At 43.5% G+C, this 26353-nt stretch overlaps 3 protein-coding genes and 1 long non-coding RNA gene across 11 annotated transcripts in view; 3 read left to right on the top strand and 1 right to left on the bottom strand.

The window, feature by feature from the left end:
• Positions 1–946, top strand: part of LOC143359528 (uncharacterized) — a 61653-nt gene extending 60707 nt beyond the window's left edge. For 3 of the 5 annotated variants that reach the window (XM_076797502.1, XM_076797501.1, XM_076797504.1), the window contains 2 exons: positions 39–207; positions 809–941. In XM_076797502.1, coding sequence (XP_076653617.1) covers positions 39–184 — 146 coding nt within the window. In that variant the 3' untranslated portion in view covers positions 185–207; positions 809–941. Of the gene's footprint in view, positions 1–38; positions 239–808 lie in introns of all 5 variants that reach the window. The other 2 variants (XR_013083128.1, XM_076797503.1) reach the window with 2 other exon arrangements.
• Surf6 (Surfeit locus protein 6) lies at positions 717–2988 on the bottom strand. The gene is made up of 4 exons (XM_076797500.1): positions 2709–2988; positions 2577–2624; positions 1995–2497; positions 717–1924 (listed from the first exon to the last, which is right to left on the bottom strand). The coding sequence occupies exons 1-4, from the start codon at positions 2824–2826 to the stop codon at positions 1703–1705; spliced, it is 891 nt and encodes a 296-aa protein (XP_076653615.1). The 5' UTR covers positions 2827–2988; the 3' UTR covers positions 717–1702.
• Positions 2989–4544: 1556 nt separating this feature from the next.
• On the top strand, positions 4545–5669 carry LOC143359542 (uncharacterized). Its single transcript, XR_013083130.1, has 3 exons — positions 4545–5224; positions 5285–5389; positions 5464–5669. It is a non-coding gene; the product is annotated as an uncharacterized LOC143359542 (long non-coding RNA).
• A 670-nt stretch (positions 5670–6339) lies between these two features.
• The window catches only part of Exd (PBX homeobox extradenticle), a 90110-nt gene continuing 70096 nt past the window's right edge, over positions 6340–26353 (top strand). For 2 of the 4 annotated variants that reach the window (XM_076798210.1, XM_076798209.1), the window contains exons 1-2: positions 6340–8406; positions 9859–9932. In XM_076798210.1, the coding sequence (XP_076654325.1) occupies positions 8174–8406; positions 9859–9932 (307 nt within the window). In that variant the 5' untranslated portion in view covers positions 6340–8173. The remainder of the gene's footprint in view (positions 8407–9858; positions 9933–26353) is intronic. The other 2 variants (XM_076798207.1, XM_076798208.1) reach the window with 2 other exon arrangements.

The following is a 26353-nucleotide window of genomic DNA, read 5'->3' as shown; positions in this document are numbered from 1 at the left end:
CCACGCAGTGCAATTATAACTTGATTTCTGTGTAACAGTGGGAATTGATCGTCCAACGAGAGCAGTGTCGCTAAGAAGCGATCGAGATTCCCGCACGTTTCCATCGTTGGAGTTGGATACGGTGGTCGAAGAGAGATCGGATCCTGAACAGAGCACCGCACTAGAACTCAGCAGTCCAGACTAGCATCCAGTTTTGGTACCGCCCAGGTTGAACTTTTGCTCACGTCCTCTAACACCAGTAAATCATAATTCATCTTTATTCGCCAATATTTTTTAAACGACCCGCCGAAAGCATAGAGCGCGCCAAGGGATCTACCTTTCCTTCTGTTGATACGATACTATCGAGCGAAATTTCACCGCGAACGCATCCTCTGAACAATTCCTACATTGCCGACATCCGATCACGTACTGTCGGAAGTTAGGGAATTCCCACTTTGACGGGATACTTGGCATTGGCATCTTCATGACAAAATTTTCGGTACATTTTATAAATAAATAATGTTTTCAAAGGTTCGTTTACGTGATTAGATTTGCGATCAAAAATCATGCATCTAAAGAAAATAGTTTTTCTTTCTACTCCATTTAATTACAGAGATATTAAAGGAAATATACATATACTACTGAGGACTGTTGTAACAAAAATTAATTTCTATGTCACTCGCATATCAACGTGGCAGTGAACGTATTAACTAGACCGTAGAAGAATGCAACAGGTGTTTGTTTCATAGACGTTAGAGTAGGGATACTCCGTGAATATTTTCGGGAATGAATGCACGGTTTTCTAATGGTCAATCGTTTTATTTTCCAGGTCTCCCCGACCAGCAAAATCGGCGGTACCACTACCTGTAGACCACAGTCCATTGTGGACAGCTTTGACGCGCGCGAATTCCGTGACGTCGGTTCTCGGAGACACCTAGCAGGAGGTTAATGAGGGCGGCTACATCGAAGCTCTCGTCCTCGACCTACCGATCATATACTGAACATTTCGACGAACGTCTCCGCTTCAACAGAGTCAAGATCTGTCGGCGTTCGATTCGAAAACCGCGGGACTGTACTACAAAAAGTGCCACACATGAACTAATTTCAATGAATACACGCGCTACGAAACGCGAGAAAGAAACAAAAACTACCAAAACTGTATAAACGCGTCCGAGACGCGCGACGGAAACGAACTAAATTTTTTACCGGCATACTTGTCAAGCACGCTATAGCCATCCCGCTTTTTACATGACGAAAGTTACTTAACGAGGTAATAAAATACGTGTACGCTACGAATGTGTTAATGTAAATACAAATTTGTTAACATCGTGTACAAAAAAGAGAAAGAAAGAAAAATAAACGATCCAAGTATATAAATAATGCATTATAAACAGTAGCATTGCGTATGCAACATCATTGTCCATTTCGCGAACGAAATTCGTCAACCTATGTATTATATATACATACTTATCGAACGTGGGCTAATTACAACGGTAGTCTCGTGTCTATACCATTTAAACTAATTAATCCTTATCATTTAATGTTTCTGTGTATTGTCCTATTACGTTCCAACGAATTATGTATACATTCGGACGATTCTCACGACATACAAGGTCCAAGGCCTGAGCACAACAACCTTAAAGTAAATTACGCGCAGTGAACAGTGTATAATACACGCGAAAGTCTTCCACAATAAATGACTACACCACGAAGAACCAATTATTTAAAATCCAGGCGTCGCCCGTCCCTTTTTAGCTGCTTTTTTCAGCTTGTTCAATTTTTTGTCCTTTTTCCTCTTCATGATATTCTCTTGCCGTTTCTCCTGCCTTTCCCGAATTCCCTTTTGAACGTTCTCTAACCTCGACTCCCATTTCTTGGCACTGTGCTTCTTTTTTTGTTCCTTTCTGTTTATCGTTCGTTTTAACAAATCAGGATCGTCCTTCACCTAAAAGGAGTAGAGTAATATAGATACACAGATACAAAGCAGCGAATAAACACAGATTTTTTCCATTTACTTTTTCGCCACTGGCTTTTGCTAAAACAGCATTCCAGGCTTGCTTCTCTTTCATATCTTGAGCCTTCTCCGTTTCACCCGACTGCTCCATTTCCTTCAACTTCTCTTTTTTCTGTTTCAACTGAAGCAAAATCTTCTTCGGATCCTTTGCATTTTTGGGTGGTTTCTTTTTAGTTCCAATTTCAGAAAAATCAAACTTGCTAAACACCATTTTTCCTTCCGAATTAAATACAGGCTTAGGCCTAGGGATCTTTGGCACTTCGCCGTCCTCCTTTTTGATTTTAGACCCTCCGGTTGCATTTTGCTCCGTTTTCACCATCTTTCTTTGCATTATGCGCTCTTCTCTCTTTGAAATTTTTTTCATTTTATTCTTTAAAGTTTTCTTTAACTGTTTATCTTTGTACTCCAATCTTTTTACGTTTCTCAAACCTTCGAGTTTCGCGTGTAATTCCTCAAAAGTATTCGCTCTCTTTGCTTTTCCGATAGCTTTCGGAAAACCTTTACCTTTCGTAAAAAAAAACATAATCAAAATCGGCAAATAACGAACGATACGAGGATCGTATAAATGTTACAAAGAACCTACCTTTCGACATGATTTTGGCATTATGTTTTACTATTGTACTGTTTTCGTCTGAAATGAATAAACATTTATTTCTGTCATCGTAGTAAACATTGTGTAGATGTCTACGGTTATGCTATCGTGTTATATTTTTACCTATTTTTGACTGGGGGAATGGAGTTTTTGAAAATATATTCGTAATAAATTCGTTTTCCTGTTCCAGTAATCGTCTGACTAAGTTCTTGTCAAATGGCTTTGACATTTTCAACTGCATATTTGTCGGATCGCACGTGTATAACAACAGTAAAATAAATAACACACAGAATCACAAACATAGACACGTTTCCTGCACCGAAAAACCGGAGATCGTGTAGAATAGGTTAGAAATTGCACTGTACTGCGCAAACTCACAAACAACTGGCATAACTCAATTATTATGTTGTAACACGCTGAGCAGGATCAAAGCCAATCATTACAACTTAGCAAGTTCCCTAGGTAGGAAAAATTATATAAATTATACAACATGTGAATGTGGCCACGATAATGAAGATATAGATCATATCATATGGAGTTGTCCTATTTACACAGGGAAAAGAGGAAAGTTAATGAGAACCGTTGCTAAAAAGGATATAGAACTAGAAGAGGAAGTTATTAGTATATTAAAAAAGAAAGACGAATCCATTTTGAAGGCAATAGCTGTATTTTTAATACAAATAGACAGAGCAATCTAAACGTACCTCTAGAGGAGGAACACGAAAATTAGAGTACAAGTATTGTTTCTTAGTTCAGAGCATTTGTTATATTTCTATATATTTTATATATGTTTAGGTAGATGCGCGGATTATTAGTGTTGAATATTGATTATGTAATGGATAAAATAAGGTGAAAGAAGTATATTGCACATGTATTTACATTTATAATATATAAGTAATTAGATTAACAATAATATGTACGGACCGTTTTTTGTATTGGGCAGATAGAGCTCAGGCTCTCCAACGCCATCTTTGTACGAAATAAATAAAGGGAAGAATAAACCATAAACCATTATTATGTTGGTGCATATAAGATGTCCAAATTTAGAATAAAGCTCTTAGTTATTAATATTTTCAATTCATATGTCAAGGAGAAAATCGGTCGAATTTTACTTAACATTTGTTAAAAATTTGGGGATCTTTGCGCCACAAGATAAAATCCCCTAGGCACGCGCTTAAAGTAAACGGACGTGTTCTTTAGTCTCCGTTCTACGCCTCGTCTCTCATCGTCGTCGTGCCGATGAGTATTGTCGTCGGCGTGTAGTAACTCGTCGCGGTGCCGGCTCTCTCTTTGTACATAGTAGTCGCGACTCGTCTCGAGTGTCGCGAGCTCTCAGTCGGAAGTTGTTCAAATAAACCTTGTTACTTTTGGTTGCTACCCGACGTGTTCTTTACTCGTGAGGAGTGGGCCTCACGTGTATAACCTAGTTCCTCCTTGCCGCGACCACGTGGCGCGTCCATCTTGGACGCAGTCCGTCTGGACACTTATTTCGAGCGTTCTCGCTAGAGGACGTGTGGCCTCCGGCCACTGGTGACCCCAATCTCTCGTGTGTTACGAGATCTACGTTCCTAGTCCCCACGTCCGTGGAGGACCGTCGGAACTCATCAATGCGTACATCTGTACGCCTCCACCATTAAAATCCCCACATATTTTACTGGCCACATTATCATAAATTATCATTTGCTTCTGAATTGCTTCTTCAGAATTCGAGAGATTGATTAGTTTTATTTACCCAGGTTTCCATTTATTATTGGTATGTTTCTTGTTCTTAGGTTTGTTGTTAATTTTGTTTTTATGTGGTAATATCTTAATGCTCTTATGACCCTTGAAGCCATTTAGGTAATTTAAGGTGTCTTCTAAATTTTTATATCGTATAAAATAGAAACCAAATTGACCACCTGAACCCTTTATGATTTCGTCTTCACTTATCCCGTGAAAATTCGAGAAATGTATTACGTATGAATCATTTCTTCTATCGTAGTAATGTTGGTAATTCATATATGTATAAGACTTTTCACAAAGTTCCAGTAGAAAATACAAATATTCTTTCGTTTTGACTTTCTATTGTGTTCGCGACGTTAGCGTCCTTCAGCTTTCTTCAACGCCGATGATACCACTTCTTTGGTACCGGTCAGGTGGCAGCGCAGTAGCGCCCCATGCAAGCGCGCAATTCAAGATAGCGTACGGCTAAATTTTACTAGCGCTTGGCGTCGTTCGGTTCGTTCTGGTGGTTCTGGTTCATTCAGTGATTCAGTGGGTTCAGTTATGCATAGTGGAAAATTGCTACGTGCTAATCGACGCCAACATTACCGAGACATCATCACCAATATAATTCCAAATAATACAAGATGCCTGGATACATGTGTGTAGTTCCCGGATGCAAATCGGGTTCAAAGGTTCCTGCACATGCATTTCCGAAAGATCTAGTTCGAGCACTGGAATGGAAACGAATTGTGAATTCGCCTAGGCTGGATGGGATATTGGAACAGCAGTTGAATAAATTTTATGTATGCGCACTGCATTTTAAGCAAGAGGATACTATTTTGACATCGGCCAGGCGCAAATTAAAACATGATGCTGTTCCGTGTTTGCTTTTGCCTAAATTAGAAGGAGATATGCTGTATAATCTACAAGAAGAGGTATATATACTAAGGTAATATTAACAATAAAATTGTATTTATACTAACAATGGTTTATAGATGAAAGAAGCTCGAGAAGTGGTCGAACCATCAATAAAATTAGAGGAAGGTATGCAATAGCCATGAAAGGTTTCACCAAAATAATGCGACTGGAAAGTTATTTAGGTAGATATAAACATATTACAATTTTCTCATTTTGTAAATTATAAAATTTAATTATTTTCTTTTAAAACTGTCAGGTAAACTGCATTGTCAGGAGTCCCACACTCTCCGGTAACAAAACCTGCCAGGGGTCAGTGCGTAAAGCATTTTCCCCTCCTCGTGAAATAATAAAAATTAAAAAAAAAGAAATTTGGAAAAGGAAAATCCATGAAACAGGAGGTGTAATGAGCAAAGCAGGATGATTCTAAAGCACAACTGCAAAGAAGAAAGTCATACTCATTGTAAGTAACTCATCAGTAACTCATGTAAGTAATTCATCAAGTTAAATTATATTTATTATAAAATGTACTTTTAAATTATATAATTTATAATAAATATATGAACCAATGAAATATGTCAAACCAATGTTTACTACTCCCACACCAAACGAATTAAAATTAATATGCCAGTGTCCTCATTATTCCTTCACTTTATGCGATGTAACTGATGTAACTCGCAATTTTGTTTTGATCGGTCACGTGACCCTAAAAACGTGGGCCTAAAAAAATACATTGAACGATAGGTCTATCTTATACCTCATCTGTGGTATAGATGTCACTGAAACGTAACCTCAAAGTGTTCTAACTGTAAATATAACTGATGAAATTCTAAAATACTACCGCAATTAAAAACTCATTGAAACATAGTTAGCAATTCTTTTACAGTAAAATAACCTACATCGTTCCAAGTGTCAATTACCTTTACTGCAATGCAAAATTGCTTGATCGCTTCTAGAGTTTTCAGTAAAACAAGACTAAACAATAAAGATCATACGCAGAGACTTGAAACACTTAATTTTAAGCAAACACTTAATTAAAAGCAATGATAATCGAACGTTACAGTCGTCCATTCGTATTTTGCCGCGCTACAAAAATGGCCGACCGCGCAGCCATGTTTGCGGTGCGGGCCTGCGCACTGGCGGGTCGTAATTTACATTTCCCGAGCCCAAAGTCTCCTTGTTTTATCTGCACAGTGTTCGCAAACGCGAGATCGCGCTGAACCGTTCAGTTTCGGCTATTTTTTCGACAAGTTCTCGCGCGGGAGTAACGTGCACGCGTGCGAAACCGAACGGCAACACGGATCGAAAAAAAAAGATGTAGAAATGGGCGGAGTTTGCGCCTGTGGTAATAACAGGTAAAGAACGTCGGCTGGTTCGAAGGATATTCTCACAAGGACTGCGGACAAGATTTCCACACGGTGTTTCTCGAGGAACGGGTGTTGGGAGTTAAGATTCGTTGAGATTCGAGAGGTGTCCGCGATACAGGTTAAGGGGAACACGGTTACGAAAAGGCGGCGAGGTCGCGTCGTAAATAAAGTGGATGCGCACGCGGACAATCCACGTGAGACAGAGAGAGAGAGAGAGAGCTCGGCGAGCGGATTGGTCGGACGAGGAGCGCGATGAGTTGGCCGTTCTGATTGGCCGACGGCGGCTGTTATGGCCGCCGATTAGCGCACGCACGCACAAACACCGAGGCGGCCACGGTGCCTCGCACACGGACGCACGTACACGCGCGTGCATCGGGCCAGGAGCGTAGCAGTCGCTCGCGGCCGAGAAGAGTGAAAAGAGCGACAGACAACGGTCGGTCCGCGCGTTGCCTTCTAAGGCGGAGGGAGAGTTGGTGTGTGACGTCGTCCGTGCGCGGATGGCTCGAGGAACGCCGCCGATTTTCCTCAGCTTCGACCGAGTATCCTTGCCGAGCGTTCGAGAGACCGAGTGAAAGGAGAGTGTGCATGCGGGCCGGCCGCCGATGCCGCGACCGTCGACACGAAACCGCGTATACGTAAAACCCGACAATCCGTCAAGTCCGAAGCTGCCCGAAGCTGCACCATTTTCGTCATCCTCTTAGCGTGTATATCGAGGAAAGGTGAATCAAGAGAGAAAGACGAACAGAGACCACGATTATTTTAAATTGAAACGTGTTCGGGGAGCTCGTGTTCACGAACGAGCAGATACAAAACAAAAAGGATATACGAAGGGCACCGAGAAAGGTAGCGGGAGACAGAGATAAAGAAACCAGACACGAGCGAGAAACGAAGACGCGAACGCGGAGCACGCGAGGGAGAGAGATAGAGAGAGAGAGAACCGATCGGGAAAGAGAAGGCGAGAGGAGAAGCGAGTTAAAACGCCAAACGAGATACGTAAGAGACAAAGGCCACGGCGGCATAACCTCCAAAACGACTGTGGCGATATATCGTGCCCGCGCGTTTCATCGGATCCCCCCGCGGTTTTCGTGGACCGTTCGCCCGACGATCACACATTCGATATTCGCATTATTTACGAGAGATTATATTTTTACAATGTGCATGCCTGCCGCTGCTGCTGCTGCTACTGCTGCTGCTGCTGCCCGAGGCTTCCATATACGAAGTGTCGCACGAACGAGATAGAGATAGAGAGAAGGAGCACGTGTATGCGACGTATTTTCAATCGAAGGTATACAAAAGAAGAAAAAAAAAAACAAACAAACAACGCACAGGCATCGAAGTCGTTTCGAGAGCGAAACAGCGGGACGGGTTGTTTGTATGGTCGTGTTTTTTCCGCGACACCTGGTATACGATATAATAGGCCGTAGTCCGCGAGTGTTGTCTACTGTGTAAACGAACTCGACGTTGCGTAGACAACGAGGAAACTTAAGTAGAAGAATAGAGAAACGAGAGGGAGAAAGAGAAATTATATATACGAGGATAGAGGAGATAAAATAAAAGAAGAAAAGGAGGGGGATAACATACCATCGCTGCGGTCCACGGTTGATGGATGAAACTGGCAGGATGCTGCAACACGGTGGATCAGGTGTCGGTCTGATGGGTGGCAATCAGGGACAGGGGGCCCAAAACACCGGCGGATACGGAAGCATGGGGCCCGTCGACGCAACCGCGACGCAGGGCCCTGATCCTGCCGCGGACGCCAGGAAACAGGATATCGGCGAGATACTTCAGCAAATCATGAACATCACCGACCAGAGCTTAGACGAGGCGCAAGCGAGGTAGATCATTCTAGTCGACATATCCGATCAGCCGCCATTTTTTAACGCCAGAACTGCCGGAGTACCCGCGGCTCGAACAACCAATTTCGAACAATTTTCCCTCGCGGTCGTTTATTAAGTCAATTCATTCTCCGGAAAATCGTGTCGATCGTTAACTAGATTTTCCGTCATGTTTTTGTTACGAAATTAACCCTTCCCTTGCCGATTATAGTCGGTCAACGTTGCACCACCTCAGTGCACCAATGGCGACTATAGACAACCGTCAAAATTTTTCGTTCATCCACGATTTTGGTTGTTCTGGTACGTAATAAAATGTCACGGTTTTTAACCAGATTAAATATCGAACGAATCGATTGAAAAATCGTGGCGATTGTTAATGAAGCTTTCAGTCTTGTTTTTGCGGCAATGTTAACCCTTTGCTTACTGATTGTAGTCGCTTCACGTTGCACTCCCACTGTTTATTAATGGCGGATATGGCCACTCGTCAAAATTTTCTATTTAACACTAGATTTACGGAGCACTAAAAATGACTATTTTACATTACTTTATAAAATTAACATGAATGTATCTACGAGAGTTTATCGCCATTTTTTAAATACTATATACCCAAAGAAGTCAATTTGTTAAATAATTGCTCATGGATGCATTTTTACAATCTCAATATTCGCAATTTATAAATATTCGAATCCGTCATTTTGACGGGTCCCGTAAATCTACTGTTAAAGGAACAGGCTGCAACAAGGCTTTTCAACGTCTGTGCCTAAAGTTCAAACAATTAGCAGTAGTACGTATTATCTGAAGATTAGTGAACCATATTTTCCAAGATCTCGAACATCAGTAACAGAGGATCAGAACATTATTTCCGCCGGTGCGTGGCGTGTCAATTCGAGATGGCCTAAGAGTTGATTACAAAACGTGAGGGTTAATTACCGCGCGATAATCACCCAACTACTCGGCGGTTCTAGCGTGAACAAGCAAACGCATTCGCAACGTTCGTAACGACCGCGCGTTGATTTCATTTTCACGCGTTCCGACGCGCCGTTTCGCGAAAAATATTTGCGTTAGGCGAATCGCGGTGGCGTTACGGATCGCTCTGATGTCACGTTTGTTCAGCACACGTATCGAGAAACTTGCGATGCGAACGGATTACGTTGATCGTCTTCGCGCTACGCCGGACATTGTTCTTACATCGTTCTTAATATTTTCGTCTAGTCGTTCAAATGACGGTAGCACGCTTGTTGGTAATGACAAGCTGTAACGCAGCTTCTTGCGAACAAGCGAGGCGATAAGGCCGCGTTTTATCTTCGCGTTATTGGTCCGTGATCGTTCAACGTGTGCCAAAACGGTTGACGCGTTTCGCGCGCGCAAACACGATCAACGTTATTTTCGGATGTACCCGGTGTTTCGTTATTTAAACGTCGAACGTTTTCTGTTTTTCTGTTGCGCTCGCAGGAAACACACGCTCAACTGTCATCGAATGAAGCCGGCCCTGTTCTCGGTCCTGTGCGAGATCAAGGAGAAAACAGGTGAGTGCTGTTGTCGTCGCATCGGCTTCCGGCGCCTTCCTTTGCTCGGGCTGCTCATGCGACCGTGCGTCACTAATTGTACTTCAATATTTACCACCGGCTGCGCCTCCCATAAATCAAGATACGTCGGTCCGCTGAAAATCTGCGGTTTATCTCGCCCAGCTGCTCGCGCAACCGTCTCTTAACACTTTGCCTACTTTCTTAACGCTGGGAACTGCCTGCGCGGAGAGCAACGTATCTCAAACGTCGCGGGAAACTGTAATCTTCAACGCACTAACTGCCGAACGCAATCGTCCTCCACAATCTCACAGAATCGAAGTAATTTAGTCATTGTATTGAAAATTTCAGGGCTAATTAACTCGTCACAGGGATTACTTCTTGAACTCTTCTACGCCGTAGAAATTCCAGTGACAAATTCATGTCGGAAGATCCACGAAGAATTGTGTCACCCATGTATCACCGACGCGACAGTGAACATGTTGAAATAGAAAGTTTAGAGTGCGCCCTTTGGACTTGCTCGACAGTTCTGATTAGTTCCAAATTGGCGGTTATTTTTTTCTTTCTATAAAATTCCCGCTATCTTTGATAGTCTAATGACAGGTCCGATGTTGACTCCAGAATCGAGACATTTCTTTCCATTATGCACACTAAATTAAGCTCGTTTTCCCATACAAAACGTACAATGTTAGCAATTCTTGAACACAGGCGAATTTAGCAATATCAAAATTGTTTTGACTAATCGTAATAACAATTTTTAGTGGCCCTTCGGAGTCGTCATTCGTAGAGCAGGAAGTAACATTGAGTGATATAACGAAAGAATTTCCTCTGGAGGCAATGCCCAGGAAAAAGAATGATTGAACATCAGCTTAGCACATCGATTAAGAAGCTTCTCAGCAGGTTAGCGGTAGGCAAAGCGTCGAGTCCGTTGCGCCGCAGTTGTCAAACAGCATCAAGATTCGGAGTGCGAGAAAATACTGGGAAATCATTCGGCATTGATCTCTTATTCGCGATAATCTGTCGTATCGGGGAGTCATCGTCGCCGAAACGCGACGATAACCAGCTACCGATTAAATAGACGCTGACGAGATAAGTGGAGGGAGCACACTCCATAAAAGTGTGCGGACGATCACCTCGTAAACTCTTGTGCACCGACCGCCTCTAGGAGTCGTTCTAAACAATCCGAGAAATTCCTAGAACAAGAGATCCCTATCTAGCCGAGAGAGGGATGCGAGAGAGAGAGAGAGACCAGGAGGCTGTTGATACGTTCCCCGAGCGTGCAGGGTCGACCCCTGCGCCCATTCGAAACTCGTAAACATAATTTTTATGCGATGTTTGGATTACTTTTACGCGCGGATCAAGAGACCACGAAACGCGCAATTATTTTTCGGGTGCGAGGGGTGGCTTGGCTCGGGCTCTGTCTCTCTTCCTCTTGGTAGCCTAGCTAGCTAGCTAGCTAGCTACGGCTGGCTTCTATTCGGCTTGGCTCGGCTCGGTTCGAACAGACACAGGGAGCAAACCGGGGGGGGGGGCTGAGGCGGAGAGAAGGAGGTGTGTGGGTCGGCTACCCCAAAAGTAGTTTCTGCCTGGTCGCTTGATGGGGGTGGTGGGGCCACCACGCCCCTCATGCTAAGCCACCCTCTTTCACGTCGTTCCGCCATAAGTATATGTGTATATCCTACACACAGCTTTCTCTCTTCCTCTCTATATTTCTGTGTTTCATTCTCTCTCTCTCTCTCTCTTTCTCTGTCTAGCCACCCTTTCCCCTCCCTGCCGTCTCGCCATCGGCCAGTCTCCTTTCTCGCGACGAGGGTGGTATTGTGCTGGTCGAGGGTTCGACGTCGACGACATTCCACGAACAGCGTCCGTTGTATATGTCCATTCGATAAAAATTCGAAAGGGCGCAGCAAACCGGCTCCCATTGTCGCTATACCAATGCACACATTTTTCCCTATGCACGCGACCCGAAAGAAAAAAATTGATCTACCCCTTAAACGCAGCCGCGGCTTTCGTTTCTCTTCTCTTCGAAGGGGAACGGCGGCAAAGGGGGCCTCGACTGCATACCTTGAAAACAGAAATTCGTACAAACAATTTACACTGTCGTCGATTGTACGTTGCTCGTCGTAGGTAGAACGTTTCTCGGGATTTCTTGACCTGCAGAACGAGCTCTGTTATTATCGTTTACTAGAGGGACAAACAGGCGAGAGAGTCGGTTCGCAGAAGGTTGACATTCAACATTGACTATTCTCTTCGTCTTCTGTCAATGTGAAACTATAACCTGAAGTACTCAACATTCGTGTTTAGTCCCTTATCTGCAAAACTGTCGAAAAAGATTCTGGCAACTGACACCACCCCACTAAGTTAACAAAACTCATGGATGCAAGGATCCACTGTCACAGTTTCACGGATTCCTAACGAGCTTGACAACTGCTATCAATCCGCAGATCTACCAAGACTCGGCTCACAGATCCGAGGACCCGCTGTCACAATTTCCCGGATTCCAAGCGAAATAGCAAAACTGGATCTCAGCGTTTTCTTTGCGCAACGCTCGTCGATTGAACGTGCCCCGGGCTTAATCGGCACTCGTGAAAGAAAAGCGAGAGTCGGTCCTGGCTCTCTTCACGGTGGCGAAGATGAGAACGGAGGGTGCGCGAACGGCGGAAGAGAATGTGGAGGAGGTGGAGGATTTACGTAAACAAAAAAGGCGTCGAAGTGTGATGAGGCGCGCTCAAGAGGATAACTCGTTTTAATGGTTCTATATTCTTTATGAGTCCCGTTGCTAAGTATACACCGACGCTCGTTCGTCGTCGAGGTGGACACATGGCCGTGCGACGGCAGACGTGTGCATGTGCGCCTCTCGCGTTAGGTCAGAGACGAGAGAGTGTACCGAGAAAAATGTGTATAGGGCAACGGAGACCGAGAGAGAGAGAGAGAGAGAGAGAGAGAGAGAGAGAGAGAGAGAGAACGGGGATGAAGAGCGGAGGAGAGGGCCACGCTTGTAGTAGAGTTTATGGGCAATGGCTGACGAGGCAGTGAAAAAGTACTAAAACCAAGAGGAGCAGATAAACGCTATGTTAAGCAGACCGTTTTACCAACCATTTAATATAATCGGACCCCTCTCTCTCTCTCTCTCTCTCTCTCTCTCTCTCTCTCTATCTCTATCTCTCTATCTTTCCCTTTCTTGCTGTTCTCTTCTCACTGTCTACCGCGGCTCGGATAACTTCGGATCAGGGCCGTCCCGAGTCAGATTTCTCCCCATTCGACAAATTTTTTTTCTACGCAGCACTCTACTCGCTGCCTGTAAACCGCGCAGCTCGCACTGCCGTTACTACGATTTGATTACATCTTGCGACCCGACGGACGTGAATAAACCATAACTCGAGGTGAAGCTTCTCGGGATTTTGCCACACTCATTGGTAGTAACTTGCTCCCAGCTTGAAGCGGCAGCGCAATCTCGAAACTGTTAAGTCTGACCTGTGGATTTTACGCAGTTGCGATGAGAATGAATACGTAAGATACAATAGTCTCCGGCAGAATTGAACTTCTACTTGTTGTCTGCTTCGTACAATTGCTTCGGAGTTCATCTTGCTTATAGATCCCCCGTTTAGGGGAAAAGGTGATCTCTCATGGTCGACGCTCCGATCTCTAGCGATTTTTAAAACGAGGTTCTTTTCGATTCGAGCAAAATAAGAAATTAATATCTGTTCGATTTCTAAATATTTTCTACAATTGCTTCGATCCCACTGAGGCACCACTAAAAAGTAATTAACTATAATTCAAAACAATTCCCACATTCCTCGATGCCTTTGCATTTAACAGTAGGTTTACGGGACCCGTCAAAATGACGGGTTCTAATATTTTTAACCCTTTGCACTCGAGTGGTGACTCTGAAGCACCACTAGAAATTGCTGTGGTATTATTTCAAAGAAATTACAAAAAATATTACAAAATATTTGTTACATTACAAAATTTATATTCAATAGATGACTAAACATTTAAATATTATATGTGGAAATCAGATCGGTTCCGTATGAATTAAATGAAAATATTCCAAGACGGTAGAAAATTTTAGTTTTAGAATGAAAATAGCGCCGAGTGCAAAGGGTTAATTTACGGTTATTGAGATTGTGAAGATCCATCTGCGTGGATGACTCAACAAACTTATTTCCTTAGGTATATATTATTTAAAAAATGGCTGGAAACTCGGATAGACACATTCTTCTTATTTTTATAAAGTAATGTGAAATACTCACTTTTAATGCTCCGTAAACCTAGTGTTAATAAATTGCTAAAGGTTCAAGTGTGGCGCAAAGCAAAGACACTCTTTTTCGTGAGCAAAATGATCGTGGTCATGTGTAACGAAAGTACTCCAGATCAGGTGAAACGGTCTAATTTTGGAGTCATAGTAGCTTCGAGCGTTAATCTTGTATGGAGATTCGGAAAGCTTGTTTGCAACGTGCAAAAATAGAAGATACTGATAAATAATTTTCGTGGTCCAAGGTTCGCTTAACAAACGCACGAAATATACGTTGATCCCGGGCGCGATATCGGTTCGCATGTTCTTCCGTGGCCGGTTGGCAAGACAATATTCGCGTTTCAAGATGGCCGTCCAGATAACGGGAAAGCTTTCGATCAGCTGATAACTCGGCTATCAGCCGCGATGGATCCATTTTTAATGGACTGTTTGGCGATCTTTCCCTCGTTCATTTGAATATCTCGCATTGTGATCGATAGCCTCGAGGCGAGGACGATTTGTCACGGTCACCGGTGCCCGGGCTACTCTCCGAAACGCCGCGGTGATCTTCGAGAACCTGTTTCGGACAATCCCGTTTAGACCGATTTCCCATGGGACCCAGAGAGGATCCCGATGGGTAGAGAGCGGCGTGAAAGAAATGAGAGGGGACAGAAGAGAGAGGGGGGGTGGAGGGGAAAGAGCCCCGAAATCCGCGGGATTTCTCGAACCCGTCTTTTTCGACCAACCCCTAATCCGTTTTTTCCTCTCCACCATCGCCGGGTGATCCTTTCTTCGTATAGCGGCTCGCAGCGGTGGTATAATCGTTGCTATGCCACATACTGCGTCCTCCTAAAAATATTTCTGTCTCGATTTAGGTGGGCAACGCGTTGCTCCTTTCGACGAGGGAAAAACTCTTTGAGCTTTCCCAACGTTCGCGTTGATTTAGTGTCGCGAACTGTTTTCTTGTTGCAAACTGTAACGCATTGCCAGCTCGGCAAAAAGGTACTACAAAAATTCGGTCGAGTCGAAGCAATTTATTTAACCCCTTCACGGATCACACCTGTACACCATACCGACGAATTTTTCAAAATTGATTACTAAGATCTTTAGGCGAAATAAACATTTTCTGCTCGAATTGCAACGAGCTGGAGCGAAAGAGAAATTTATATCCTTTCTTAACCCACTAACTGCTAAATATTAGAATGAAAGAGTGAAACTAAACTGTCACGCGTATATTTCTGGTGGTGTACGTAAAATTTCAAGCCAGCTAATGGGTTAACCAGTTAACCCTTAAGTGCATAGGTAAACTAAATACTAGGAACATGAATGCATACATGGGGTCCGTTGAGGACCCCACTTACCTAATTCCTTGCTAACTTTGATTACAGCAACAATTTATTTCTGTAAACTTTCTGTAAAACTGTAAAATTTCTGTGAACTAAAAATGGCGCGGCTAAAAATGTTAACACAAAATCCAACACTGGGGTCCTTCGCGGACCCCACTCATGCATTTAAGGGTTAACTGTGTTTGACGAGTATACTCGTCGTGAAGAAACGGCAATATTTTGTGTCATGACGAGTATACTCGTCAGAACAGCTATAACTCAAACAGCGGTTAATTGTTGCGACGCAACTTAGGTACACATGTTTCAAAGAGGTCGCAACAGCCAACTGGTTAATATGTTTAATAGGCTGAAGATCACGTAACAGTATCTTTACAAGAATTTAATGTTTTTTTTACCGTTTCAGATTACTGCTACTCATTTTTCTGACGAATGTCCGATTATCAGATACGATATACCGTTCAGTCTCTACAATTTGAGCATAGTTATGGCAAATATTGAAACGTCTACTTATCTCAGCCTTCCACCTTCGAAGAACGAATGTAAAGTCTGTATCATTTATTCTACCACCATATTGATTTTATACCGTCGCACCGGTTCAACACCGAGGGACAAATCAAGTTGAGAAAATGGGGGGGGGGGGGCAATTGAGGATTAAATTTAGCTTCTTTGAGTCAGCTGGATTTAGGAGAAATTGACGGTAAAAAAATAGATTTTCCGCGGATTCGACGGTTTCGCACCGGGGCCGTCGTTTTCGCATTCGACACGGTTAATTCGCGGAGCATAGCGACCGGTGATTCGCTAACGAAGCAAAGAGCAGTATCGATTGCCGGGCTGGCCGCTCGTCCGAATCGTGGTCGACTTTATTTATCGTTTGTCAACGCGTGTAACTCGCGCGAGTTCCGAAACGCGAGTCGATTGGCCTGCACGTCCTCGACGCTCTTCCGGCTGTGCTCTCTCTCTCTCTCTCTCTCTCTCTCTCTCTCTCTCTCTCTCTCGATTTATCGTCATTCAATTAAACCGGGCACCGTGTTGCCCCCCAGGCCATGTTGCCATCCTAGGCGCTATCGAAAACGACGTCTCGTCGCGGTCGCGTTTCGGCGTAGCAATTAAAAATCCATACTCGATTTGGCCGTGGTCCAACAGCGATTTTGCGTTGGCCGGCACCGTCTACGCTGCCCGTAAGTGTTTTTCGCGAAAACCCTTCGGTCGGACGCGCCCTTTTTGCCGGGTCGCGCGCGCCCGCGCGTAATCTCTGATTCGTTTCAATTGCTTCGGCCGCGATGCGGAACATCCGAACGATAAAACATCGGCGGATCGTTCGTTTTTCGGAACGATGTCGCCGTCTACGTGGCTCGCAACCGCGGGTAACACACCTTTTTCCCGCTTATTTTCATCCTCGTTCGTCGACCCGAGACGCGACGATCCTCCTTTGTCGCTGGCCTGTCCGCGAATTTCTACTTCTTACTCGGCATTCCCGATTATTTATTGTTCCCAACGCGGGGAGACGAGCTTTCCGATTTATGCTCGTCGAGCTTGCGAGGATTCGTCCGCGGGGAATTAATAAATGCATTCATTGCACTGGATGCACCTCTGACGAGCTAGCGATAGAGGCAGGAGACAAGCTCTGGTGAAAATCACATAGGTCAGCGTTTCAAATGAAGATATTGCACGTCAATCGTAAAGAACAGGAGCCGAGTAAAACCATCTGACCTCCTTTAATAATTTCGACAAGTTTGCAATAGTACATCCGTGCTTCTAAATTCTCTCGATCCTTTTCCAGCGCTGCCATGCAAGCATAAAATCCAGTAATTTTTATACAAACTATTTTTTAACTCACTCGCGCTCGGTGCTCGACAGCTGAACCACGAATAATTAATTCGTCGAGTAGCAATTATTAGCAAGGAATACCGGAATCGAAAACCAGCGGGGCAATAATTTGCCAACAAGCCAATCTACGAAATCGATTCTGGAGAATCGCCGGCCAGCCAGGATACATTACATTGCGTCGATAGTTTAAGAAATAATTAGCGGTCCACTATTACAGTTTCCATGACGAGCACCGGCAGCGTTCTCCTCCGAGTAAACCGTACGTTGCACGTTAATTGGACGGCGCTCACTTTAATTAAGGCTTGCGCAACGACCCGTGTATTTGTTTGTCTCACGCGATTCCGCACGCGATACACGCTACGCTGCAGCGATCTCAAGCTCGACGATGCTTTTCCTGCGGCGGTAAACGAAAAAAAAATCACAGAAATTCGTCGACTCCCTAATTTTCCGTTCGCGGAACGTCTCCGATTTTGTTCGCGCGGCTAATTAACGAACGCGCGCGCTCCGATCGATCGCAATTAACCGAGGCCTCGCATCAGCGAACCGCGCGTTGCTCTGCTTCTTCGTCAACGAGACACCGGATCGACCGAAGAATGAATTACCAACGTAATTTACCCGATGCAGTTGCTGCAGCGTTACTCCCGGTGCAACGCCGCCGCGGTCCCGTGCATCGCGATTTCACGCGCGTTCCCGATGCTGCAGCTACCAGCGATATGATTTACCGGACTTGCACCGCGAGCCCGGATTAAAATGTTGCTCTGCTCCGCGATATCTGATTACCTGACTGCCAGTTTATGCGCTCGTACCGAACGCTATCGAAACACGCGCCGGAATTAGCGATACACGCGCTGATACGTTCGCGATTTTATGCGAACTTTCTGTGGACTGTGATTCCTGATTTATTTCGACAATTGATTAGTCTGCCGGTTTTATACGACAAAAATAGCTGCAATTTGAAATGGCGGAAATATTTAAAAGCTCTTAGAGTATCAATAGATTATTTTTGAGCAAGTAACGTTATTAACGTAAGGAAGATATTCCTAAATGACACACAATTTTTATTTGCGATTTTATATGAACTTTCTGTGGTCTACGATTCCTGAATGTCTCATTATTTGGACAATTGATTAGTCTGCCGATTTAATACGACAAAAATAGCTGTGGTTTGAAATGGCAAAAATATTGAAAAGCAACCAATAGATCCTAAATGATACACAATTTTTATTTGCGATTTTATATGAACTTCCAGTGGACTATGATTCTTGAATGTCTCATTATTTCGAGAATTGATTAGTAGTATGCCGATTTTATACGACAAAAATAGCTGCAATTTGAAATGGCGAAAATATTTAAAAGCTGTTAGAGTATCAATAGATTATTTTCGACCTATTAACGTTATTAACACAAGAAAGATATTCCTAAATGACACACAATTTTTATTTGCGACCTTGCGATTTTATATAAACTTTCTGTGGACTATGATTCTTGAATGTCTCATTATTTCGACAATTGATTAGTCTTCCGGTTTTATACGACAGAAATAGCTGCAATTTGAAATGGCAAAAATATTTAAAAGCTGTTAGAGCATCAATAGACTATTTTCGACCTACTAACGTTATTAACGCAAGAAAGATATTCCTAAATGGCACACAATTTTTATTTGCGATTCTCTAAGGACTGTTGCGCTCTGTAGATGGGCAGAGTTCTATAGTTTGCACGATGAAGACTTTCAGCAGACTTTTAGTTTTGGAAATGCAGTGCCGAGCAACTATTTTCAACAGTTTATACTGTATCTTATTAAATCCTTCGTAGATTGCTGTTTTTGGGAAAGGGGACCGATAAATGGTACTCTTAACTTCTGCTTTTCGTCTTTCTTTTCTGCGACACCTTGAATCTTGCTTGGTGTATTTCTCTGAAGAGTCTCGCAGCTTGTGGATGCGGATAGTCCCACGGTTTGCTGGTTAAGCGTTCAGATCGCCATTTCAATGAGCGTAGACCGATCAACGGCATTTTTCACCCCCATTTACCAGGATCCGGTGGCGCCAGACGTTTTCTGCCACGGTGCACGAGCACGACCCGTGTTAATTGTAGCAGAACAATGAAATTCGCTCGTTCCGGCTGCAGGATTCGGCGTGGGTCGTGTATCGTTCGCGAAAGGTAGAAAGCCGTACAGTTGGTTTTCCAGGAGATGACGCTTCTCATCCCGACCCCAGTTGGAATGTCGTTCCCCTAGCTTCGATTTTCTTTTCTTCTTCTTCTTCTTCTTATTCTTCTTCTTCTTCGGGCTCTTCGTTCCCCTACCGTTTCTGTTCGACCTCTCGAGTGCTTCTCGTTCGTTTTTCTGTTCGTTTTCTTCTCCCTCTTCTTCATCCGCGGACCCCGCATGCAGATGGGTTCCAGCAACCAAGGTGAACCGGCCTTTCTGCTCTCTCTCTCTCTCTCCCTCTCTCTCTCTCTCTCTTTCTCTGTTTCTCTCCCGAGACAGAAACTTCTTCGACCCGACTAACGAGATTTGTCCGATTCCAGCCTGTCGTATTGTGCGCTGATTTATTACGAAAAGTTTTTTAAGGTCGTACCGAGCGCACTGTGCACCGGCGCGCACCGGCGCACAATTTCTATAAAATCGGCGGAGTTAATCCGAAAGTTTTCATGCCACGGAACAAGCTTAAACTGGGTTTTTAGTAAACTAATACTTGATCGAGAAAAAGGACGCTTGATCTCCATTGTTCAACAAGTAATGGTCAAGTTCAGGTCGCGTGACCTCGAGTATTAACCCTTTGCACTGTCCTATACTCGCGACGCAGATTTCCAACAAAATCTACTGAATCTGCATTTATCCGAGAAATATTTCAAAATTGCCCACAGAAGCTTATATTATCTTCTGCCATATGTTTTCACGAACGTTCTAGAACATACCCAGGGAAAATATCAAAAAGTCTAACCCGTCCAGAAATTATTACAACATTGTTACGCTTAGGTCCCTTTAAAATGAAATATGGGAATATGCAAATTCTTGTTTGAGAATTGTGAACATCAGGCGATCAAGTCAGTCTCCGCATTTGTGAAATAAATTGCAGTGCGAGGGATTAACGCCGCGTTCTGTGGGTAATTTGTAATTAACAGAGAGCTTTCGCAGGCGTTCCCGAATTTTCGCAGTAATTTTTGCGGCCTCGAAAAATCTTCGACCGCGTTTCGAGTTCCGAAGCGGTGTCCGCTCGCGTACGCGCGCGGAGATGGGCCACGGTTCGAAGCGGACAACGTTGGAACTTGGAGCGAGTCGGCGGTAGTTCGCGCGTCGAACTTAGAAAATGTTACTTTGTAAAGCAATATGCATAATGCAATCGCGACCGCGACGCCGCGGCATTCGCAGCTACGTAAACGCGGCTTCGATATCCGCGCCGCGAGTATGCGAGTATGTATTTATAGGCGCAGATAAAAGCTCGCCGGGCACTATCGAGCAATAATGTTTCGGTAATGCTTGCAACGCCGATAAGATACAGACACTGCTCTCTCTCTCTCTCTCTCTCTTTCTCTCTCTCTCTCTCTCGTTAACCTTTCGATCGACCATTGTTCTTACGTTCCAGTTTCCTTCTCGTCCGCCGATCGAACGAAATTCATTAATCGCCCACGAAAGAACAATCCGAAAAATTCTTGATTAGATCGATTGAGAAGCGAGCCTGTCTAATCAAATTGAGCGGTGTCCTTCTACATTTTCTTCGGGCGTAATGTAACGTCACATATTATTAATGCACGAGGCAATAAACAAGACTCTGTTTTAACATATGGAAGCATTTCAAGACGGACGATAGGCAAATCATTTGCAATGCATGTCATACGGTAGACAAGTATCATGTATAAAATTTGAACCTTGTCATCATGAATAAATGATCTGGGAAAATCCTTCGAACGCAAAGAATGGTGGATAACCGCGGGTCTTATTAGTGAAGTGCTTGTTTTATGCGTTCGTGGTTAATGCGGGTAAATTAAATACAAAATAGTGAACGTTTTAGAGCAGTTGATAAACACGGTTCCGTTGTTTTCCAGTCATTAAAATTGTTCAAAGAGGAAACACATTTTTACTGGACCTCTTGTCTTCCAGAATTGATCAGGACCATTTTTATTTTGCATAAAGATCTACTGTATATTTGTTAGACTTTTTACACACTTTAGCCACAGGAATAGTCCATGAATCTCGAAGAAGAAAAATTCTTGCAGTATGGTTGGCAGTATTAATTTAAAACTCGTGCTTGGAGTTTAGTTTATTTCCATATCTCACAGAAGAAAGATCTGTACAATGTTAATGCTCCTAATCATAAGTTAGGTTCACTCTCCCCCCCCCCCATTAACATTAACATTTGACTGCCAGACTAGAAACCTAAAAAATCCCACGGAATCAGAGTAAATTATTTAATGAAATAAAAATTGAAAATAATGAAATGTATGATACTGAGCAGTCCCCCAACTTTCTCGCATTTTACCGAAAGAAATAGATCCCAATGAAATTTCGTACAATGAATATATTAACGTAAAAATTAATTTTGGAACCTGGACACGATGTCGAAGAACTATAAGCACTTAATTCCAACAAGAATTAAACTGATCGTTATCCGGAGGATTTGATGATCAGGCTCTCGGTCGTCTCGGAAGAGCGTGTCGAAGCTGTTGGAAATCATGCTCCAAAAATACGCCGGCACTCATGGCAGCCCCGATATTTCTGGAGAGTAGCAGGCTTTCGTTAAACTATTCTTGAACCGATCGGCGAGGTTATGGTGTGTACATACGCCTAACTAGAAACGCAAGGAAGAAGAGGCCGGCCTCGTGTACAGAGCAGAGTAATGATACGGCGAACAAAAGCAAGTCCGAGAGACCGAGCAGCCATTGTGCTGTCAAGTTGTACACGACAGTTACACTGCTGTCCCGTTAACGGAATTGCACTTAAGTCGCTTTAATTGCGCGGAGTTGCTGACCGGAAGTCGCCGTTCTGGTCATCGCCCCCGCAGAAGGATCGCCCTTGTTCGCCCTTTGCATCTTCGATCGGTATCGATCCTCCACGCTCCTCCCAATCGCATGCTTCCCAAGCGCGTACTCCGCGAATTTCTAATTCCCCGATCTCCCTAATCAGCTCGGATTCGTTAGCGATGAAGACCGTCGCACAGTGGTCCTAATCGATGAATTAGGAGGAAAAAAGTTCAAAATTAAAGGTAAAGCAAAAACACGTATCAGTGAATTTTTTATGTACTATACATCCCACAGAGGCACAAAGTGACCTCTGGCATTGGTCTCATTCACAATGAAAGAAACGACGAACGCAAATATCGCGTCGCAACGCATAATTGTTTTAGGTTACTCGATCGCTTGTCGCGAAATAGCAACTTTTCTATTCATAATAATATGAATTCCACAGTTGAAGGTAAATATAAAACTACAAGTTTATCTCAATTTAGTGACTCGTATTATTATCTCTACTTCGGGACATCTTGATACACATGGTCCTCGTTACTTTTGTAAGCTGTTCCACGTTTTCTAGAGTGCAGAAACCAAATTACTAAATGTTACTAATTCAACCTATTTTTAAGCAAGAGTAACACTCCTCTGTGCTCGATATAAATTCAATAGCTGTTCGCCTTTAGTTGCCATTTTGTGATAAACAAAATTTTGTTTGTGAGAAATAATTTTTTCGTAGACAGAGTCTCATTCAATTTAGATTGAAAAAATATATACATAATGGTATAGTGCTCAACAGAAAAAATGATTTTAGTATCTTTTCCTCCTAATTCGTCGATTGGGACCACTGTGCGTCGCACAGTGGGCAATTTGGACAAAATCGGATTCAAAATCAAGGAACTTTCGATAGGAAATCTTTTTTAAATGAAAGCTGCAACTTTGTAGAATATGGGAAAAATAGAGAGATTGTGGTGCGAACGTTTTTTAACCTCGAGAAAATTCGTTAAACGCGCACAAATTCAAGAAAATTCTTTTTTAACATGCTATACATCATTTCCCATAGATTTTTTCACGCTGATTTCAAATCTGGTCTCAAAATTTGTCTACGACCTCAGGATTTTGCAAGAAATAGATTTTCGTGACAAAAACTAATGAAGTCATTTTTTCGTTGAAATTTCCGTCCAAATTGACCACTGTGCGTCGCACCGAAAGAGGCGGCAGGAATACTTTTGAAGAAAACGTCGTGGAAAGGTCGTGGATTCGTGAAACTTTTTCGGGTGTCGTGCTACACATCTTGGGAAGCGGAAAATATTTTTTCTCCCTTGTTCGCCCTTTGCATCTTCGATCGGTATCGATCCTCCGCGCTCTTCCCAATCGCAATCGAACGTATTGGTGTCATAACTTCGATACGAAACGACGTTGGCGCAATCTTGTGGGAGATTATTCGTGTGGAAATGAAGCCTGACTGGCCCAGTTTCGAAAGAAAGCATTGCACAGGGGGTAGTTATAGGTGTCAGCGAGCGGCAAACAGTTTTTCTGGAAAATAATCGTGGTCCTCAGCTCGGCGATGGGATCGCGAGGCCCCGGCGTCGATTTCGGAGCGTTGGCATGTGGCGGAGGTACGAAAGCTCCGTGCAGAAAAAATAAACACTCGATCCGCTGGCTGGGTCGTCGTACAGCTCGCGATAAATATCTACCTCGGCGCGCGAGAGAAGAGGAGTCGGTGGCCCCTTTGCTGGATTCATCGTGCGTGTTCGCGCGAGCAAAGTGGATCGGCGAGTGGTTGACTCGATGCGTCCCCTGTACGCGTGTATTCACAATACATGCGTGCGTTCGTGTACGGCAAGGGAGGAGAGGGGAGGGGTCGATTTAACAAACCATACGTTACGCCACGATAAAATCTCGCAAACCTATAAACTTCGGGGCTGGAGCTAGGTGCGGGTACGTTATATCATAAAAATCCAGTAAAATAAGCTCGTAAACCGAAAGACAGAGAGAAAGGAGGAGGGAGAGGCGGAAGAGAGTAGAGTGCCGAAGAGAGCGTTGTTGTACACGTGTATGTGTGTGTGTGAGTGTGTATTGTGTGTACGTGTACGCGCACTCACGTGGTTCACGCGCGTCTGCGTCCGCGGAGTTACAACCTCGACAGAGTTCTCGGGCCACACACACCCGTGTCCACCGAACTCCGGCATTTTTTATCGACGATAATTAATCCAGCCAAGGTTTTTCGACCGACACCAAGGAAACCAGATAAAACGTTCTGGTCCGACGATCCCTTCGCCGATATTGTGCCCGGTCGATTTGTGCGCGCGAAAGGCGGTGTTCTCGGTGTTTCGCATAGAACAATGATGGCATAGAAATTTTGGTTCTGAACAATTTCCTACACGGATGTTGTACTGTTAACAAAACGCTTTTTAACACTGGAACTACCGAACCAGTCAAAATGACTGGTGGACGATTTTTTCCTTCACGATTAGTGAAACTATGAAAAGGTTTAGCACTCGAATGGCGACTGTAAGGCGCCACTAAAAATTGCCGTATCACTATTCGAAATAGTTTTTACATTATTACATTTGTTTGTATTTGACAAATTACTGAACACTTCAGTATTGTACGAGTAAATTCCACCGTTTTGATATGTGTAACATTGAAAAAAAATTTACAGAAGGGGAATATCCTAGGTCGGAAGAACTGTTTCGTTTTGGAGTTAAAATAGCTCCGAGCGCAAAGGGTTAATATGTCTCTTCTTTGGAGTACATGTTACCATACAAATCGTGTGAAACCTGGGCAAATCTTGCTGTTATTATAAAGTGATAAGTCTAAGTCACGTTTAGGTGGTTCTAATGTTGAGTCATCGAGTAACTGCATCGTTGGACGACTTTTGATCGAAGCGCGTCATCCGGTTGCCGTTCTTCTCTCGCATCTTATTCCCTAATTGGAGCAACCTCTGAAATGCGATTTAACCCTTTGCACTCGAATCTGAGGCGCCGCTACAAATTGCTGTACTCAAAATATTTTCTACGTTGGCAAATTCGTTCGCGTTTGATGAATGATTAAATAATTCGCACGAGTGAATTGGATCAGTCTCGTGCAATTAAAAATCATTTTAATGGAATGGAAATATTCTAGGTGGGAAAAAATGTGGGTTCGCAGCTAAAATTGCTTCAAGTGCGTAGGGTTAAAATAGGACTCGTCGTCTATGGCCTGCTCTGTCTTCTGCATCACACTGTATAACTTTCTTCCAGCCATCAAGCTGGATCAATGATTCATAGAATTGATCGCACGAAAGTTCAGAGCTAGCCTGTTTCAGGAACAAAGTGATAAGTGTAGAGATACTTATAAATCTGGAATAATATCCAAGAGCGGAGCTGCGAGGCGAGCTCGTCGCCTCCTCGCGACGAAATACGGCCATGTTGTCGGCATGTTCGTGTTTTTTACGGGTAGCCGTGCTTCCGTTTATCCAGATTATCTGGCCGCGCGTATATTCGGGATCTTACGCTCCGTATCGCGATGCACTGTGGTTTAAGAGGCATCGCGACGAACAAAAATCGAACTTCTTCGCACATTTCTCGAACATAACATCTGTAGAATGTCGCCCTAAAACAGCTTTCCGAATTTCTCAAACCTACAACGAAGAGCAATGTTAAAAGCGCGACTATATAATTATAACGCTTAATATAATTCTTCGCACATTATTGAGAGACTGCGGATTTTGTGACAAAAACGAGTAGGTGAAGCATGCAATAGCAGGATAAAAGGGATAAAATGGATTAGGGATTCGCAAATGCACAATTTTGATCTAATTTCACATCTCTAGAATTTTTTGTTCATCTTTTGAGTAGTCAAGAGATTTCCACATTAATTGCTTAATGTCTCAAATAGTAAAAGATGGGACGGATGTGCCCACTTGAACAGCTCTACGAAAATTGGAAGGACTAATTGAAAGGATTAAAAGGATCGACCGCGAGGTAGAAGTATCGTCTTTCCGAATAGTTTATGTTTTATTGTTCGGCGAGGCAGAATTGCATTTCGAAGGAACGCGGGCCGGTAACTTTGGCCAGGATCTATACAGG

Source organism: Halictus rubicundus, chromosome 12, assembly GCF_050948215.1.
Source record: "Halictus rubicundus isolate RS-2024b chromosome 12, iyHalRubi1_principal, whole genome shotgun sequence".
Classification (NCBI taxonomy): Eukaryota; Metazoa; Arthropoda; class Insecta; order Hymenoptera; family Halictidae; genus Halictus; species Halictus rubicundus.
Note: the sequence above shows the minus strand (reverse complement) of the source record. Positions and strands in the feature narration are given on the sequence as shown.